Source organism: Leptonotus elevatus, chromosome 20 (assembly GCF_054856555.1).
Source record: "Leptonotus elevatus isolate MCC_2025b chromosome 20, RoL_Lele_1.0, whole genome shotgun sequence".
NCBI lineage: Eukaryota > Metazoa > Chordata > Actinopteri > Syngnathiformes > Syngnathidae > Leptonotus > Leptonotus elevatus.
In genome coordinates this window covers 6,324,289-6,344,851 of record NC_141258.1, presented here as the reverse complement: position 1 = coordinate 6,344,851, position 20,563 = coordinate 6,324,289, and the positions used below count along the sequence as shown (strand labels likewise).

Sequence of the window (20,563 nt, the reverse complement as noted above, 5' to 3'; positions counted from 1 at the left end):
AAACATACTCGTATTGTGCTCGGAGTTCGTCGATGTCGGAGTTGAGTCCGCTGAACTGGGAGCGCTGGTTCTTCTCCAGGTCCTCCTTGTGTGCATTCTTCATAGCTTCAATAGCTGCAGGTCAAAAAAGGAGAGCTCTTAACATCCTTGACTCGTTAGCTCAACGCCAACATATCATGTAAAAACTCCATGCTAAGGGGATTAGCCAATTTGGGGCTGAAAAACAAAAGGCTGCCGTACCAGCGATCGTCGCAGCGGTCTCCTCGGCCAGGAGCCTCTCGCGCTCCTCCATGAGTTTGGAAATCTCCCTCTGGTGCTGCCTTTGGAGGTCTTCGACCACCTTGTGGTGCGTCTCTTCCATTGCCGCAAAGCCACGCTCGCACGTGGCCTGGTCGGCGAGACGCAGCAAAGTTTAGTTACGAAAGAAGGTGGCTCGATTGTCATTCAGTGCACGACGTGTACTTGAACAGGCGAAATGCAGTCATGCGTGTTAGCAAAACACCTCAAGCTGAGCTACGCTAGTTGAAAAGAGTTAAGATTAGAACGGAGCAAGTCACCACAGGCAAGAAATTAATAGTTTGCTATTGAAAGTGGGAAATGGTTAATTCAATTCTAATATGCTGTTAATAATAATAATAATAATAATAATAATAGGCAAATTGTTACTATTCATCTACAGTCTCTAAGTATCTCTACCGACATGAGATTGGCAAGGTAGAAGAGAAAAACAAAAACCTTAAGACTCTCAAAGTCTCTCTGGTATTTGGCCCTCAGGCTGGCCACGCCCCCTTCCAGTTGCTTGTTCTCCAGTTCGTCCCTCATGCCGTTCATCTGAGCCTCCAGTTCCTGGATCCTGTCCTTCAGAAGCACCACGGCGTCACCCTCCGACGCGGTCCGCGCGCCCGCCTGCCCGCCTTGCTCCTCCTCTTCCATCGGCGTCGAGACCGCCTCGCTCTCATTCGCTCGCCGCTCTCGGCTCTCCCGCATGTTCAACTTGACCATCTCGTCCTGGTAGATGCGCTGCAGCCGAGCGATCCTCTGCTCAAAGTCGTCCTGGAGCTTTTCCACGCGGCTGTCCTGCTGCTCCTTCATGGCGTCCACGTCCGCCAGCAGGCCCTTCAGCTTTTGCTGGCTGTCCGTTGCCGTCTCCAAGAGCGCCGCTTCCCTGGCGGCGCGCTCTCCCTCAGATAAGCGCAATTCCTCTCGGTGCTTCTGCCTCAGCTCCTCCATTTGCATCTGGAAATGTTCCTCCAGGATCGCCAGCTGCTCTTGCCGCTTCGAGAGTTGGCCGACGTCACTCCTGAGAGTGGCGTTCTCCTTCTGGAGATCGGCCAGCGTTCGTTTGAAGTGGTGACGCTCCTCCCGAAGGGACGTCTCGTACTTCTCCCGGATGGACCCGACGCTGCTGGCGTGCTGCTGCACGAGCGCGTCCATGCTCTGGTGCGTCTGCGCACACCGACCCAAGCTGCGTTCATGTGCGGATCGCAATCTGCACGCCACGTACGCCACTTGAGCCTGGATGAGGGCTTCGCGCATGCAAAGAGACGTGCTTGTGAACACGTGCGACGTCTGAGGCCCTAAAAGCGCGTTGACCATTTTGGCCAGTTCGGGATGGCTCCCCGCGCTTTGGATTTCGTGAGAATACTTTTGGAGCTTGGCCGCCTGCTGTTGCAGCTCAGCGGCCAGGCTGTCGTGCGCACTTGGAAGAGACCCAATAGAGTCGACGCCGCAACACGGAACTTTGTCAGCCAACTGGCGCTCGATGAGTTTCTCGGCGAGGTCGCGGGCTTCTTGCATCTCGATCTGCTCCGCGTACGGCGCGAGCTCGGGCGGGCAGATGTCGGCCAACTTTTGCTTACTGAAGCCCAAGTTGCTTTTCACTTCTTTGATCACACTTTTCAAATCAGACCTCTTGGAGGCTTCGATAATCGCTTTCAAGGCCATTTCCCTTTGATGGAGTTTGCGGTGGGCTTCCGTCAGTTCCCCTTTAAGTTGCCGGAATTTCTCTTCATAGCCAAGCTTGAGGTTTTGAATCGAGTAGGACAGTTCCGCTTTGATCAAGGTATTAAACGCAGCCGACTCATTTACGTCTGCGTCAGCCGGAACACTGGCCTCTTGGGATTTAGCAACATTTGCACCATCGCAGGGTGTCGCCTCCGTCTCCAGTTCTTTCCAGAACGCGGTCTCTAACATCAACTTTCGGGTCAACACGTCTGCATAAACGATTGCCAAACAATCTTTGTCCCCACTTTTAATGTTCTCGATATCGTCCCAGATGGCGGTAAGCGTTTGGAGAAGGTCTGATTCCGATGTCTGTACAAGCAAAGCCATTTTATTCAAAACGAGCGCCTCAAACGAGAGCGTTTTGGCAAAGAGATGAATTGCGTCCTGATCTAAAGGTTCTGATGTTTGAGTTCGAGGGCGATACGGTGATTGTTCCTCCAAGGTCTTTTGTCCGTGGCGGAGATACGCCGATGCGCTGAACAGCTCATTTTCGACCTCGGACATGGAGCGAAGCTGTGACTCTGTGTTCTCATGTGAGCCAGACAAGAAAGCCTGGACTTTCTCGCGGCTCGTTTCCACGCAAAGGAGGGCCTTGGCATAAGGATTGTTGACATCACTTTTCTGAGGCCCGCTGTCACAACCCAAAGGTTTGCTTTCAATCATCTTCAGATTCTTCTTGGACACGTCTCGATCATGTGTGGAACGTTCCTGTAGATTTCGAGTGAGATTTTTTAGCTTTTCCTCAGTGGCGAGCAGTTTAGTTTCGAGGGCGTGTACAATGGAGATGAACTTCTCAGAGTCGCTCGCGTGCGGGAACGCGGAATCAGGGGATGAAATTGCTTCAGATAAATCAAAGTCTTTCTGTTTAAATTCTTGTATTTCCTCAAAGGTATGGCAATCGTCCAGGTTGTTATATTTTTGGCACTGAATATTGGCAAAACGGATCCTTGGTTTTTTCGCTTGCGACTCCTTATCTTCTGCGCAGTCTTCGGTTTCAGATGCAGTGCCGAATGGCGGCGGGGACTCTACGCTGGAAGTTTTAGCACACTCACGTTTGCTCCGTTCTTGGACTTGTTTCCTCCTCAAGTGCAGATCGGCGTATCCCAGTTGCAGTGCGTTGAGGTGCTGCTCCAGTTCTACAATGCGGTTCTCTGCGACCACAAGCTTGGCTTTTAGATTTTGTTCAGAGCTGCCGGGCTCAACTTGATATAACAGACTTTGACTCATTTGACAAAGAAGGTCCTCCTTAGCTTGGAGCTTCTGTTCAGTTTCCTCCAAGCTGTTGCCAAGTACAGTCATTTTGACAAGAGCCTCTTTCAAGTCCTCCTCTTTGCGTTCCATCAGCCTCTCGTACATTTCCTTCGTCTGACGAATCTCTTCCTCTTTCTCTCTGAGGAACTGGCTCATTCTCTGAAACTCTTGGGTGGCCCTCTCATACGAGTTTTCCAGAGAGCGGTAATCTGCCTCTTCGGTCTCAAGGCGACTGCAAAGCTTGTTTACCTCCCGGTCTGCCTCTGCTATCTGGTTGATGAGCTCCTGACAACGGCGTGTGAGCAAACCTTTCTCTTCTTCCAGTCTACGCACGCTCTCCCTCAGCGACTCCGACATATTGGTCTTTTCGGTCAGCTCTTCCCGCAAATTCAGCCATTCCTCACGGTGTTCTATTGCCGCCGAGCCCTGCCGCCCTCTCAACAGGGCCTCCACCTGCTGTTCGGCCTCTAAGAGTCTGACCTCCATTTCCTTCTGCGCCGTCTCGGCTTCGGCGATTCTTCGACACAGATTTTGCCTTTCCCTCTCGTGACTCTCTTGAATGCTATGCTGCTCCTTTCTCAGGCGACCCTCCTTCAGCGCCTGACCTTCTTCCGTAGCGACCAGTCGCGCAGTCACCTCCTGAAGTCTTTCCTGTAACCTCTGGATCTCTCTCACGTGGTCTCGCTGAAGGGCCTGCTGGTGCTCCAGGTGCCGAAGGGCCTGGTTTCTCTCTAAAAGGCGGGCCTCAACCTCACGCAGTCTGCTTTCGCTGTCCTTTAGCTGGGCTCGCAAGGTGGCTTCGCTGCGTCCGTATTCCTCCTCTTGCTCCTTCGATCGCTCCTGCTCCAGCTTGAGTTCATTGCGCATACGAGCCACAGCTTGTTCACTCGCTAAGATTTCAGCCAATGCAGATGCCAGCTTCGACTGCAGGGCTTGAATATCAGCCTCGTGGCGGTCTACTGCCGCCTGGGCTTCGGTGTTGCTTCGTTTTAGTGTTTTGATCTGATGTTGAGCGAGGTCTTTCTTGCGTTTTTGGGACTCTAATTCGCCCTGCAAGTCTTGGTTCAGCTTGTGCAAGTGCTGCCATGGCACTCCGTGCGCTGCCATGTGCGGCGAGGAGCAAGAGGGTGTCGCACTCTTTAAAGAGATTGATGAAACAAGCTCGATTAGTTGCATCGCCTCGCTTTCCCTGTCTGATACGGAGAACCACATCTCAAGTTTCATTGATACCAGTCTCCTGAGAGATTTTTTTTTGTCCAAAGCTTCTTCCACTGTGCTTTTTCAGAAGCAATATAAAAAAAACTTGAGAAAACACTACATCAGCCCAAAATATACTGTTAAAAAAGTGGCCGATGAATATAGTGAACTAAACTGTAAAAGAAATAAAATTAAAGTGACACTTTTGTGATATGATGAAACAAAAACAAAAAATCTGTTCAGTATGCATGGGCAATATGCCATTAACACCAGCAAAATTCATGCAAAAATGTATTAAAAAACAGGCTGACAAAAGACAACACGCACAAAGGACAGATGAAACAAAGAAAAAGCACAGTGCAAGGCCGTTTGATCAAATTTCTTACATTAGTTTCCCTAGGAGATGTGAAACTCCGTAACAAAACATTAATAAAACACATGCCAAACACCACAACCATGCATATCAGTTCCAGATAAGAACCCCCACACCGGTTAGTAGAATTCCATACAGGTTACATACATTGGAAACATAATGTGAAAGTAGACTGCAAAACCAAAGCCCAATATTTAAATGTTGCCTGTAACGCAACAGAGTCAACAATTTTACTTCAGCCAAAGTCTTACCTGCAGGACGTAGCCATCTCTGGCACTTTGTTCTCTTCCTAGTGCATCTTCCAGCTGCTCCTTTAACATACTGTTCTGTCTCTGAAGTTGGTCCAGCTCTTTTTGCTTCTGTCCCAACTGAAAACAGAAATGGATGAATTCCATTGAGACGCATTAAAATTCTACACTACTCAAGTGAAGATTTGTCTTTGTATCGTTATAACATTCACAATTTCTACCTCTTTGTCTAGCAGTGCAGCAAGCTCATGTGCAGGCAGTCGGTCTGCGTTAGAGCTCTCAGGAGCCGTGCTGATGGGCACTTGTTTCTCCTCCCTCAGCGGTGTCGTCTCCACCTGATGCCACCGCTGCTCAATCTCCTCCTTCGCGCCTGACGTTATGCCAAACTTCTCCTCCTCGACATTGTGCGAAGCCGTCGGGTGGTCTACCTCCATTCTGCCTTGCTCTTGACGTTCGGGTAAGGACGGCTGCACGGGAGATGTCGTGTTCAACGTGGAAGTGACGAGGACAGTATTTGGCAAGTGGCTCGGGTTGCCCCCTCTACCGTCGACGCCTACTGTCGACGCGGGGCAGGCATCTGATACACGGGGGGTTTGCAGGGCCGAGGTAGAGACGGGAGAGGATGACGGCGAGGAAATAGACGAGCTGTGGTCAACGGTGTCTGCTCGCTCCATCGCCGGCTTGTCCTTCTTTTCAATTTTGAACTCGGACCAGTCAAAAGTCTTTGAGCGGCCTTCCCGTCTGCGCTCGCGAACCCTGCTTTTCCGGGGTTCAGAGGGAGGGGTGGGGGCCCCGTTGCCCGTCGGCTGCCTGTTGCCATCAGTGTTGGGGGGCTCAGGACAGGGGCTTGGCTCAGGCTTGACCTGGTGACATGGCTCTAGCAGCACCTGCGTTTTTATCTTCTCGTCAGGAACAGATCTGTATGGGGAGGGAAAAAAATACATCTAAGGCTTTTCCCATGTATTGACATAATTTGCTGTCAAAGGGGACACTCAGTGCTGACAGTGGAGCATCATTCAATTGTGTTTAAAAAAAACAAAACAAGACACATGGTTAGACACATGAAAATCCAAGCACTACTAAGGCGCACTACCTGTTGCGCTGAAAGCAGCTTTAGTGTTTACACACACAAGCTAAAATAAGACCGATGGCAGACGCCTTCTCTCAGCCGCTATGTTAATGCCATTTATATGGCGGCTCAACGTGAAGAATGTATTTGCAGTAAACTGGATGGATCGCCATGTTCAGAGCCGATAGGCAGGACAGTTTTTAAAAAGTGACACAATCGACTAATATACTTCCATCAGGTCGCGTCGAGGCGCTAGGCCGGGTCAGCGAGGGGAAGTGAGAAGGAGCGGCACTCAATAATGAGAACGAGGTATCCGAGGTAAGCGTGTGTCTGTGCAGAAATGCCATAAATACCACAACAACCTACGAGACACACTAGTAGGCTGTGATTCCGTTTATGCCAGTCAGAGAATGTATATCAACATGTAATCTGAGAGCATACTGGCATGCTTAACAAGGTTTACATCTTCATTCCCACAAGTTAGTTGTTGCCGATTCAAGGCGAGTTTGCCGACTTGACTGCCGTTACAGCGGCACGATTGACACGGAGACATGACTCAAAGTCACATGACATGGGGCAGGACGACAAACACGCCAGGGCAGACATTGCGGGGCAACGGCATCACTTTTTGAGGAAGAGGGCAAGAGAGGGGGGAGGCGATATTCAACACACAAGTATTCCAACCTGGGCTTCAGAACGGATAGTTTCAGTGAGATGTTTTTCCTGGAAGCAGGTTGTAAACACCGGTTGCGGGAGGAGGAGGAAGAGGAGGAAACAGAGGGTAAGGAGGAGAGAGGGATTAAGTTCAAGTAGGTGAGAAAAGCGGCGTTCGTATCTGCCAGCGGCCAAGTGCCGATTCCCTCTGGGTATTTACCGAGTGACATCGGGGGCGATGGCGGATCGAGCATTCTTCATGATGGCCTGGATCCAGTTGCGGCGGATTCCGGAGGTCATGGCTGACAGGGTGCACGCCCCTTCTTTGCACTGACAACAGAAAGGACGTGGTTTGCAAATTGAGCAACCGGGACGATGCGACACTTTGGAGACGAGTTACAAGCGCATTGTAACGTCATCTAGCCTCCTAAATCACACATTTCTACTTTGTGCACATTCCATTCCATGTAATACAGTATGTAATGAAAGCTAACACCACATAGCTGCAATGTGTAAACTAGATCAGGGCTTCTTAAACTTTTTGGTTTCGGGGACCCCTTACAGGGGAGATATTTTTTCAAGGACTCCCCTCATACTCCATAGGCGGATAAACATACTATAACTATCTTGTGTGCACCTTAAGGCCATAGCAAATATCTCTCATTTCTACTTTTGTATTGAAATTTCATTAGTTTAACAAGTTTCTGTTTAGCCCCGTTTGACGGTTTTAAATCTTTATTTGTCGGCGGTAGAAATGCTGCAACGCTACCTGATGCAGGGATGACTGACTTTTGTGATACATCACTATCATATCTGTGATTCGAATTGGCCCAAAATTAAGGCAGGGAGGAGTAATTCAAGACGTGCCCATGCCTTTATTTGACACTTATTCAGCAAATACATTGGACCATGTGTCACAATCACCAGTAACTTGATTACAGTTTACAATACGTGTCAAACAGCTGCTATGGGGGTCACAGTGCTGCGCTATTATATGTCCCACGCAAGCTGTAGATGCTAATTCCCTTAACGTCCCACAGTGGGGAAATTCACACGGTTATCACAGTATGTGGAGCAACTGGGGTTTGCGTAATTTCACCGTCCAGGGACTGCCAATAAACAAGGAGACAACAAGCAATTTCGGAGTAGTGACATCATGGACACTCTAACCCCCCCCCCCCCCCCCCCCCCCCAGAGCTGATATCCCACGGTCCTATAATTACTTTTAATATGATTCTAAGGACTATTATCAAGGCCATCATCACCACCTTAACTATACCCTGCAGGCTTTCGTCCGACTAAAGCATTTGTATTGGAGGACAGCTATTTTTAACAGTGCTAAATAACTTACTGGTAAGAATTTCAATTGTTGACCGATTGCTGTATGTATGTATGTATGTGCGCGTCATATATATCGTACGCAGTTGTGCTATTTCTCAGCCCTGGTCATGCAGTAGAAATAATTTGATGAATCATACAACTATTTTCAAAGGAGGACCAACTGGTTATGTAGAGGTGGAGTTGCGCCTTGAGATACGAGTGACGAGAGAAAGTATGACTAAATAACTTTGCCTTAGTAGCACTAGCACTAATTTAATACCAACACATATTGGGAACTCCATAGGCTGGCTAACTAGCATCGGTGTCACATTGTTAGAAAAAAAAAAAACTTTTACAAGAACAGATATTTTAGCACATGCTGCCATGCGCTTCATTCCCTTCATTAATATGCGCAATGTCCGGCTGAATTCTACAGTGCAGCCTTACTGCGGTGAGAGGGAATTGTGGATATAAATACTGGAGTTATTAATTTCTTGACATCAAACCCATGTTGTTCTTCGCCAAAGACACGACGATCCCCTTGACTACTCTATTTCTGACATCCGCCAAAAAATAGCCACGGAAGATAACTTAAGCAAATGTAAACAAAAGAAAATGACCTTGTTGCTACTGTTCTCAAATATGATGAAATACAGTCTCTTATATAGGCAGAGCTTAAAATGTTTAAAAGTCAAGAAGATTATATCATATAGTAGATACAGGCTATACTGCATACCAATTATGTAGGATGAGGCGAGTACGTGCGTTCACAGAGACAAGTGAGGCTAGTAACGACAGAGGCACATTTAGACTGTGATGTCACAGTGAGATGACAAGTCAAGTGACATCCTTCATGACAGACAAAGAATCACTTCAAAAAGAGAAACGGCAAAACCTGATACCTTAAGTTGCACCACATGCCGTCTAAAGCTGTTTATAGACTGGCAACAGACAGCCGAGCTAACCGAGTCGAGAATGCGTCCGTTCAACCCTTACCGGATAGAAATGACGCAACGCAATTGATGGCATGAATCAACACTGACCAGGATTTGGAAGCCATAATTCCTCTGGACGGGGAACTCTTTGACGTCATAACATGTGGAAAGATCAATCTCGCCGTCCACTTCTGAAGCCTGGAAAGAGTGTAACAGAAATTCACAACACATACTAATTAGAAATGTCTGAGACACTTTTAAAGACGTCTCACCTCTTCAGCTATTGAGTCCTTGTAGTAGCGCAGACTCTGATCTGTGAGAACAAACCAGTGTTTCTTCCACTATAAGCAAAAGGGGAAAGAGTTATGTGACATCAGCAGTTAACTACATATGCATAATAAATGATGTCGGGGCACAGAGGTTATGACATAATGATGATTACCATTCCGTCTTCATACAGCTTGGTCATCCATCCTTTTTTGAAGTTCAGCAGATCAGGCTGTAGTGAAGACAAGAGTAGCTCAATCAGTGCTATCTGCTTGAAATCTCCAACGGCCGTTAATGTTTGTGGGTTCGGGTTAGTGCGACAAGACCCCTTTTTTGTTTGACACTGGCAAATGCAGTTGACTTTACACTAAACTGTCTAATGTGTGTGGGACTTTCGGTTCGCCGCCTTAGCCGAGTCAGCGGTGCTGCCAAAAGGCGACGACAGTTAAGGAGACTGACTGCCGCACATCAAAAACCAACTAACGCAAACAACACGTGCAAGGCAGGCCTATGCGCACGCTACGGTACCTTGTTTTTGTTTAGCTTCATCAGGTGCGGAGTCACCGTCTGGCAGAGAGTCATTGTGACGCCTATCTGCCTTCACTTCATGTGTTGACAATCCGCTCCTCTCCCTCGACCCCGGGGTGGGGGGGACGCGACGCTCGCCTGTAACTGCCACCGTGCCGGCTATTTATAAAACGGCAGTAGCAGTGGCGGCGGCGCTGTCAGTGTGTGGGAGTGAGTGGGTGGGGTTGCTGGCAGCTGCGGCTCAATCGCAGGGACCAACCACCGTGATTACCAGGAGTCTCTGAGCAGGTCTAGGGTCAGTGGCTGACGTGCAAGAGTCGGGCCTCGGGAGGACACTTTTGCAGCCTTAAGCAGCTTGGTGGCAAACACTTTAATCCCACTTGTACGAGTAACGGATACTTTTACACATGTATTCATAGTTTGGAACGAGTGAACGGCGACAGTAATGGACAACAGGGGAATAAAAGACAGGGTTCTCAAACTTTTTGGGTTGAGGGGACAAATTCCAAGGAAATAAGTGTACCACTAAATGCCACAGGAATGGAAAGTGACCTATTTTCAAAGAAAACAATTAAATGTTGCATAGAGAAAATAAAAAAATCATGGTATGACAATTAAGTTTTATTTTTGCTATTAATAAAGCCCTAGTCTTTACAAGAACAAATATATTTTATTGGGATAAAAGTCATGTATTTTGATTTAAAAGTTGCAATGTTGAAGTCAAAAGGGAAGAATGTCATATTTTAACTTGTACATTTAAAAAATACAACATTGGTCTCTGAATGTTATGCCTTTTATTCTGGAAAAGGCACCTTTATTAAAAAAAATAAAATAAATAAAAAGTAGTGCTATATTCTCGGGAAAAGATTTTTGTTCTTTTTTCATGCAAGAATGCCAGCCTTATGTGAATACATTTAGTTAAATTTTGCTGTTACAATGACAAAAAAAAAAATCATTAACTCATTCACTCACAGCCGTTTTCACTGAAGCAACCCAGCTGTTTTACTGGATTTTGACTGATTTTGCAAGGTCCACAGACTATTGTGTTCTATTGCTATAAAAACATGTAATTTACCAGAAAAATGAAAAATTAGTGTCTCTTCTTTCATCAGGAAAAATATATATATTTCTATCCGTTTCAGTTTTGCAGCAGTTGGTATTAGAATATAGCTAAGTTTCATCATTCACAAATCTGTTTCAAACTGTGGGGAAAACAACTTGTTGCAACATGGCCCTGGTTGATGTATTGTACTCTGCTGCCATCTGCTGGCCATTTTTTGTAATAACTACCATTGCTTCAACCGATTTCTTCAGTTCAGAGGCTCTAGCATAAAAAAAAAACCCACTTAAATATGACTTTGGGACATTGGTAATATTTAAAATATTACATAATTATAGTTTTTTGGGAGCAAATGAGTTAAGGATCATTATGCTCACCAACACATAGTAAAGCTTTTTAATACTGTATATAACAAACAATGTTCTAGTATATTTTGGTCTGTTGACGACACATGAACTTTCAAAGAAGTCATTCCAATCACCTTGGTCCATCACCCTTGGCACACTCCCAGGGATCAACAAAATATGCCAACCAGGCCATAAAACAGTTTTGACAGCAAGAAATGTGCAGTCTACTTTTCATCCTATGGTCATTTGTCATTCTCTATTCCATCCTCGCTGTGTCTGCTATTTTTCTCTAGTCAAACAGTGGTGCAGAAGGGAAGGGAAGTAAGACAGATAAGAGGCCACATTCCCCCGCAGCAGTAGATCAGGATGTTTTCTTAATTTACATGAAACCGTGTATGCCACTAGTTCAAAGTGAGAAACGCGGCAGGAACTCACAGTCATTGAGGACTCGGTGACTCTGCGGTCAAGTGATTTGGCTCTTCTTAAGTTTGCTAAAGCCGAGCTGGACACATCCGGGACCGAGCGGTCCTTCCCTGCATCCAATGACATGTCCTATAACGACACACAAGTCTTAGAATGAGCCCTCAGTTAATGCACTCGGAAATATTCTTTGTCAATTTTACTTCAAGATGAAACGCATACATGCTTGTCGGACCGATAGCGTCTCTCACTGCGCCCTTGTCGCTGCACATTGCTGACGTTCGATGACAGCTCGCTGGGGTTGCTCGTGTCCATTCGCTCCACATGTGGACTCTCCTCAAATCGGTCGATGACTTGTGAACGTCTGTGACATGAGGAAAGACCGTTTCGGTGATCAGTAAAAATAAAAACAACATACAGGTATGTTAAAATTGAAAAGTTCAGCATTTGACTACCATGCTAGCAAAATTTGTATACAAAAAATTAATGTATTTAAAAAAAAAACAAAAACAGCGCAGCACCATAAGGAAATTTTTGCCAAAAATCATAGTTTAAACTAATTTGACTCTTTCATGGAAATCAATGTGCAACTTAACGTATGCCACCCCAGGAGATGAACCTAAAGATACATCAAAACTTGTTACATTCTATGCTGCAGTTAAATTAGAGAATAAAATATCTAGGGTGATTGAGTAGCAGCAATGGCAACTTACAGCGGAATTACCTTTTAAGGCACTGAAAATCGGTTAATGTGTGAATGTTGCGTCAGGAAAGAGAGGAAACCAATGTACCACCAAATGTGTTGACAGTAACATAAGCATGTGTGTTAAAATGACAGTGTTTGTGTGTGCTCCCAGGCAGAGAAGAGATGAAATGAGAGAAAGCAGGAATCAACGATGACCGGCGGGGAACAGCATTGGGACAGAGGTGGAGGGGTTGGTTGAGCGTGAGCTCATCGGAGCTCCGTTCAGAAGCCCCTGGAAAAGATCAAAACAACAAAACCGTCTAGCAAAGGCAGCAAGAGTGAAAGAGCCCACAGCAAAGAACACCCAAAATCATTCAGACACCGAGTACAACCCCTGGGTAGTGTTCAGATACTAAAATGTTGACATTCTACTTTAAACCAGCGATTACCAACCACTGTGCTCATGAGAGTCCATTTTGTGTGCTGTGTATATCCGCTTTGTGTTCAACCTAACAGGTGCAAATTTCCCACTGAGTAAGTACATTAGAAAATATTAATCACGATTAATTTGGTAATAATTGAAATCACAATTAGAATAATCATTTGGTTTTTGGTACAATTATTATTATTTTTTTAACATGTAAAAAATATTAAGACAAATAAAAAAATTTGAAACACTATATTCCTATACACTACATAAGTTTCTTTTGGACCAAACAAGTGATCAAATTAGTCATTTTAAAATAAAAAAGCAAATATGCAAATATATAAACTCAAAATTTAAATTAATAATCTTTTATTTTTGTTTACGAGTATGCCGATTTTTGTAATTGTGGAGTGTAATTGAATTTCAAATAATTGCACAACCCTATTTGAGAGTACCGGTAAATCAAGGTGAGATCTGTGATTTTTTTTAATTATTATTTTTTGTGTAACTAATCTGCCTTGGACATGAACATCTCTCCATAGCACTTCTGCCAAGTTGAATGCATACCAATTAACATGCCAAGTTTTTGTTTTCGTACCAAATCATTAAAGTCCCTGTAAAGTGAAGATTAATATTGTATGTCTTATAAATCTGCTACACCAAAGGGAACAAGCCTCAAAATCGGGTAATAATCAAGATGCGCCCTTCACTTCGAACCACTGTGAGCGTGTTCACAAAACGGTGGTGAAAATGTCACCTTAAGTAGAGCTTTTTTCCACTATGCAACAATGAGACATTCTAAGAGGCCACACCAGGCTGTCTAGCTGATTTCACTACCTGCCGATGCAGTGACATGCTCACACTCAAGGCCAACAATGAGGCGCTCTTGAACCGGCCACGCCAGCGGACAAAGATTTATTTTCAGGGTTTAGGTACTGTTTTTCAAGCTAGCTCACTTCACTTTGAAATTGTGCCGAATAAGCATGATACGTTCTTGTATATTGTGGATGGGCCGTCTAATGCTGGACTCCAAAGTGGGCCACCGTTTTAAGCCCCCTCCCTCACAAGAAAAACAAACAGGCAACCTGAAACGGTAATAAAACAAGAGTACACGCTATATTTCCACAATTGAGTACTAACGAGTTCACAGTCTGAGCCCATTTTCAGACAAGTATAATGCATTTAGAAACCAATCTCTAAATTCACTTTACAGGGTCTTTGAATGATTCGCTGCCATCCTTTGTCTCATATTTGTGATGTAAGATGCCATGCAAGACCGGCATCTGTCTGCGCTCACCTGCGCTCCTCCCCAAACAGCCGGGCCACCTCTTCCCGTCCAGGACTCCGTGTGCGTGCTCTTAGCTCTTGTCGCTTTTTCTCAGAATGAAAGGCTTCGCGGTAGGACATCCTGCGAGCTCGCGGGACATCTGAAAGTGCTGCATACTGCCTGCCTGTACGACCTGTTCTACCTCCACCACTATTCACACTAGCGGCGCTCCCTCCACCACCACCACCACTGTGGCCCTCCCAAGTGGGTGTAGCACCGCTAGGTTCAGAGTCCAGTGAGCTCTGGGAGGAACTGATGGTGGAGTAGCTGGGGGAGGCAAGGGTTCCTGGGGTGGGGGGATAGGGTGAAATTTGGGGTTCGGGGTCAGAATTGTACCTGGGACTGGGAGCTCCTAAGGAACAGGAGGGTGTTGACGAGGACAGGGGGAGTTGCTGGGGTGGCTGCTGTGGTTGGGAATGCTGCGCAGGCTTTGGAGAGGGATCCGACTTGGTCTTCTCCAGGGAAAAGTAACCACTCTCCACTCGTACTTTGCGTCCAGTGCTCATGGTGCCACCATCTGCAACGCAAGTACATATAGTTAGTATTTGTTACTGCAACCTGCGGCTCTGGAGCCACGTGTGGCTCTCTAGTCCCTCTCCTGTGGCTCCATGTGAATATATAAATAAAAATTAGCTGAAATTATTATCTTCGTTGTTTCTTTAAATTAATTCATGATTTAGATAACATTTTCCAAGTCCAATTTTTTAAGTTGTCAGAAATGAGACGGAAGTTGGATGAAAAAGTTTTAAAAATTACCTTAAACAGCAGAAAAATCACCATAAAAAAATGTCAGAGAACTGAATTTAAAAAAATGCTGGAAAAAACATTCAACCATTAACCATTAAATGTCCAAAATCTAAAGGCAGAAATTTACCATAAAATGTATTTGATTTGCCGAAAAAAGGCCAGAATTATTATTAGTTTTTAAACGGCAGAAAAAACATTCAAAAACAATGCTACTATAAAAACAAATTTGTCAAAAATTACAGAATTGAAAGCAAAAAATAAAAAGTTATAAAAATAACCATGAAATATCCAAAAAAGGAGAGGAAGAAAATTGCCATATATGTCCATAAAATTGCCAAAAATGCACACTCAAAAAATTGACAGAAAGGCAGTAAAGTCTACTAAATATATATGAAAAACAAAAGTATGGAAAAAAGAAAGAAGAAAAGGAATGTCAAATTATTGGATACAAGTGCCCTCAAGTACAGTACACTAACACAGTGTCCCCAACACAATCTTCTAATGTTTTGCGGCTTGTACTAATCAACCCCTTTGAGAATCGTTGGTGTCGTGCAACAGTCCTAACCATCTTGAGTTGTGATAGTGGAGTCTGGTTGGCTCTGGCCCAGCTGGCTAAGACAGGAGGCGCTGCGGCTACAGGGGATGGTGGCCCGACTCCAGCGGCTCTCCTCCTGCCACAAAGTGGCACGGCTCATGGGGACACGCTCGGCGCTGGCGATGCTGCTGGGCAGACATGGGATGCTGCCTCCACTGCTGGTCACTGTCACCTTGGCCGGACCCGGTTCCTGGACAGGGGTTTGGGATGGAAGGAGTGGGAGGGAGGAGGAGAGGACAAAATGGGAGGCAAGGTCATAACGAGACTAGGGGGAAAAAAATAGAAAAAGTGAAAAATGCTTGTAGAAATGCATGTCATCTATAGTACAGAATAAGAAAAACAAGTCATTTGGTGGCATGGTTGTTGAAAGAAATAGACAGTATATTATAAAAGGACAAAAACTACAGAGAGACACTCAAATATAAATTATGTTGGGCCCATATTTGCAAATTTGAAATTATTTATTTTTAAGTAAAAATCACTGGACAGCAGGGCTGGAATGGCCATCTGGCATGCAGGGCAGATGCCCGGTGGGCCGGCCTCTTTTGGGGGCAATGCAGTGCTTTTTAATTGTTATTTTCCTACATTTTACCCCAAGAGACTGGCCCACAATTTAGAGGAACTAGTCCGGTAATGTAGTTCGAATATAGATCGCAAACTGAAACATCATCAATAAACATCAGTGGCAGAACTACACGTTAGGCAGGAGTCGGGCTGGGCTGGGCTGGGCCAGACCGGTCCGGTGTGCCAAAGTAAAAATGCTAGGGCCGATTTTTTTTGTGCCAGTCAAGCCTTGCTGGACAGGGTCCACCTCACAAATGTTCACAAACTGCAAAGAGATCCAGCTCAACGCCTGAATAATCAACTGATTAGAGATGAATCCCAATCGTGTAGCAAAAGACTGCAAATCACCATAGTACAGTATTCAAAGTCCTGATGTCACAAGGAAATGATGCCTTCATTTTAAGCACTTTACATTTTTAAGACGAAAAAAAAGATTTAGAATCAAAGTGGGCCAACAACTATTTAGCCCCAATGTTTTGAATCACCACCAACATGCAATTCCAATTGAGAGTGTTTAGAAGACGAAAAATGCACGTTCATTGGCTTTGATCTTGATTGAGTGCGCAAGAGGCGAAATTTAGGTGATGTATAGAAGGTTCAGTTAAAGCTAAACTCACTGGATGTCCATTCATTTCCTTAGTGGAAAAACACTGTATTGTAGTTACTCCATCCTGCCAATCAAGGAAAGCTTTCATTGTTAACCGATAATCTTGGTAGAAACGTCGGCGCCAGTGTTTTTTCCAATTTCTGTTTTACAGTGCCGAAATTTAATCTGTGCCATATCAGTTGAACTGCTTTGTATTCATATTGTCTACTGCAAACAAACTATGCTATTCTTTTATAAAGTCTGCATTTTGTGAATGTATAATAGATTATTTAATTCTGCGGTGTAACGCTTGCATCCAATTAGCTGCCGGGGAGATCATCACAGATTTCACGATGATACACATTTGAGTAATTCTCGTAAACTTTATCACTCCCCGCAAATTGTGTGCGACTCACAGTTCTCTCAAATTACTGCGACTCATTTTTCCCAAGAGTTTCGCCACTCAACGTGGCCTTGTATCGCACTCCTACGTCCTCGCCTCACTGTTTACAAATGCTGACGTAATGATTAAGTCACTTACCCACAAAAATGTTGTTGTTTGTGGTTGATTAGCTTTGCTGTTAAATGTTCACACTTTTTTTTTTATACAAATATATAGAAAGACTGACACAAATTCAGACTTTTCAGGGCCACAACAATCCCAAACACAGCTTGTGAAATCCTAGAAGAGTGCACAGTCTCACCACTCTCCCTCGGCAAATGAGTTATGTTACGTCTGTCAACTCAGTCTAATTTATGGCATCGTCATTAGGGGAACCAGACAATGGGCCTCAGAGGGAACTTTGTGGGCACGCACAACAGACTGAAGACAACATTGTGGTTGGACTGGCAACAGTTTACACTGTGTAATACTGCAGCATATGCTACTTTTATTGCATCAATAATGGACTATAAACGGGAACAAATTGAAATGCTTTACCTGATGAGTCGGGGGATCGACCTTGCGCTTCTTTTTCTGATTCTGCTTGTTCGTTCTGGGGTACACGGTCAGAGCTTCCTGCCAACTATAAAGAGCGAAGAGAGTACATTTCTTGTTCATGTGACATCAAACTGACAAACACACGAGTCACAAAGCACAAACAGTCCAAAGAAGCCAGCAGAGGGCAGCGCAGTTTTAAAGGCAAAGGCAATCACACGTTCTCATCTTTTAAATGTGGCCCATAACAACACTAAGCGACAACGGTCACCTTTCAAACATTATAGCAGGTTGACAGCCACAAGCCTACTTACCCGTTAATAATTTCTTTACACTCAGCCCGAATGAAGTGCTCCTTTTCAGGGGTTAGGATGCACAAAGAGTTCTTCTGACCCGTCCTGGACTCTCCATCGATGACGTCGGAGCACTGGTTCATATTGATCGTACCCTGGGGAAGAGTACTGGGCTGCAAGACACAACAGAAGGACATGTGGGAAGTGCGACAGAGGGCGGGAACTCAAAAGAACAGACGCGCTCGCATATCCCGCCACATGATTTTCGCACATAATCCGCCCAAATGTCAACATGGTGCCAGAATTTGCACAACAGACATCAACAGTCTGGGCAGATGAACATGTGCCTGTGAGAACATTGACAAAGACAGTCGCCTCCGAATCCGTAAATATAATTCTTGATGACCTCAGAATGACCAAACAACACATTAAACTTAACATTATTTACTTGAACATAATAAAGGTGGCTTGGTCATATTGTTTCTTTTTAGTTTTGAAACATGTTTTATAATGTAATGTATAATGTAATGCGGAGCAGAACAAGCGTTCTTTGAACAAACAGCGTTTGGGTCCTGCCGTCCCTGCAATACACATACGGGAAACATTACAGCACACAACCGCTGTGGTGTCTTAGTGTCTATAAGTACCAGCCACAAATGATAAATTACAGCCCTCTGTGCATCGGCGTATAGGAGCGGGCGAGACAAGATTAAAAGGCGTCACACTCAACTTGGCCGGTGACCCAATAAATCACATTCAGCAAAACCTATTTGCGCAGCATTACCGGGCCATGACAGTACCAGAGCAATTAAATCCAGTGGATGGCCTCTGATGTGGATGGAGAAGTCAATAGTTGATGGTAATCCCACCCTGAGGGCGGCTGACTAGCTGCGTTGACTGCGTCCCTGTGAAATGGCACTTTAAATGCTGACCTCGTTCGCGTGATAGACTGGGTCAAAATGCTGATGTACAGTAATCCCCCGCATATTCACAGTTTATCAATTGCAAATTCACCAAATCATGTTCTTAATCTATCCCCAGTTATCCATTGAAAAATTCACCTACTTTTTTTTTTAAAGAAAAATTCACCTACTAATGGCTTTCTGGTGTATTTGTTGTACTTGTAAAATGCCAAAACAGGGCTCCAAAACCCAGCATAATAGGAAAGTAGGAGGTAGAATTAGAAGAGACATTTTTTGACTGTTTAACAGCCTGAGTTGTTTGCGTATGTTTGCGCTTTGCTGAAACCAAATCATCTGTAAGCCATTTATTTGAAATGTAATGTAAGATGATCTTGAAATTATATTCAAGTGTTTTGGGGTCATAGCTTTTGGTATATTCACTGCTTAAACCAGGGGTGTCAAACTCATTTTTGTTCATTTTTGTCACGGTCCGCATTTAGCTGTGGTTTACCTCACACATCAGAGGGACATTATGACTGTGAACCCAAATGTGTTTAAACTATTATTCAATTCATTTAAAAAACGGATTAGGTAACAAAAAAATGCTCGCAATATGCCAGTGTGAATAAAATGTGAAATCAATTTGCCATTTTGGTTCAGAGTTTAGCAGGAAAGATGAAATAGATGCTGATTTGGTGGGCCTCGAGTTTGACAGGCGGTTTAAATTATTAGCAAGCAATTAAAATCCATTTCAAGGAGGAGTCATTTGTGTTCTTTCACTATTCATAACAAGGCTCAGTCCTGCCAGTCAATGAATAGCGGGGGATTAGTCTAAAGACAATCTCAGCAGTCTGGTGTGCCCACTCAAGGAGTGCCACAGTGGTAGCCACTTGCTAAATCAATGGGGGCGAGCGCTTGTGCCCGTGGATTAAAAATCAACCGAGGACCCTCGACAGGGTGAGAGTTCGGCACGACAGCTGTGCTTGACAGGTAGACTGACAAACAGACCCTGGGACAGCTGGGCGAGGGCCTGGTGGGCCTGCTTCAGATCGCAAAGGGGAGAGACTTGGCGTCAGCTTGACCTGAGGGCCCTGTCACTCTCAGACTTGGCGGCAGGAGGGCGCTTTGGCCACTGAGCGAAGGAAAAGTGGCGAGGCGGATTAAGGATCTGGCGGTTAATGGGAATGTCGGGAAATGAATGCTTTAGTGGACGGACTTGTTGACTGCTTGGCCCATCTGTTTGTGTAAACAAATCGAGAGTGCGCTGCTCATGCAAGCCTTGTCCTTGACTTGGAGTCAAAATGGGATTTAAAAAAGAAAAAAAAAAGTGTGATTCTGGGAACACTTCAATAAGCATCTTAAGCACCAAGATTTTAATTCACATCACAAATCACAAAGAAATCAAAACCCGATTACAGTTCAATCCCTCTGCTGCATTAATAAGATGACTGTGTGGCACTGCAGTTAATATTCGTAAGAGGGGCTTTGCAAGGAAACCAGCACGAGGCTCCCCTCACACGTGCGGACACAACTCTGGCCTGGGGTCAGCTGACCTCCACACACTATTTCGGTCCAGCCAGGGCCACAGTAGCCCCCAGACCAGGCCCCCTTGAACCCACACCTCTGTCACCTATCCCAGACCCTGTCCCCTCTCTCTCTCTCTCTCTCTCTCTCTCTCTCTCTCTCTCTCCATGTGCGACCACAATGGGCCCTTTGTGGAGCAGCACTAGTTCACACAATGTGGGGTTGTCAAGCCATAGAAGCACTCCTCCTCTTCACCCTCACAGAAGGAAATAATGGAGAGACAACAGATTTTGGGATCAGTGC

The 20,563-nt window shown here is 45.1% G+C and overlaps 1 protein-coding gene across 6 annotated transcripts in view; it reads right to left on the bottom strand.

Annotated features, from left to right (window-relative positions):
• The window catches only part of mpripa (myosin phosphatase Rho interacting protein a), a 39,113-nt gene that overhangs the window by 4,124 nt on the left and 14,426 nt on the right, over positions 1-20,563 (bottom strand). For 2 of the 6 annotated variants that reach the window (XR_015091583.1, XM_086063926.1), the window contains exons 4-19: positions 17,856-18,007; positions 17,545-17,629; positions 15,425-15,719; positions 14,083-14,629; positions 11,896-12,037; positions 11,689-11,805; positions 9,494-9,550; positions 9,324-9,392; positions 9,160-9,249; positions 7,017-7,126; positions 6,827-6,865; positions 5,295-5,991; positions 5,077-5,193; positions 736-4,392; positions 241-388; positions 9-114 (exon numbers count right to left, since the gene is read on the bottom strand). Coding sequence is in view for 5 of the 6 variants with exons in the window: in XM_086063926.1 (XP_085920052.1) it covers positions 9-114; positions 241-388; positions 736-4,392; positions 5,077-5,193; positions 5,295-5,991; positions 6,827-6,865; positions 7,017-7,126; positions 9,160-9,249; positions 9,324-9,392; positions 9,494-9,550; positions 11,689-11,805; positions 11,896-12,037; positions 14,083-14,629; positions 15,425-15,719; positions 17,545-17,629; positions 17,856-18,007 (6,428 nt within the window). In the remaining variant the exon portion in view is untranslated. Of the gene's footprint in view, positions 1-8; positions 115-240; positions 389-735; positions 4,393-5,076; positions 5,194-5,294; positions 5,992-6,826; positions 6,866-7,016; positions 7,127-9,159; positions 9,250-9,323; positions 9,393-9,493; positions 9,551-11,688; positions 11,806-11,895; positions 12,038-14,082; positions 14,630-15,424; positions 15,720-16,635; positions 16,690-17,544; positions 17,630-17,855; positions 18,008-20,563 lie in introns of all 6 variants that reach the window. The other 4 variants (XM_086063927.1, XM_086063930.1, XM_086063929.1 and 1 more) reach the window with 4 other exon arrangements.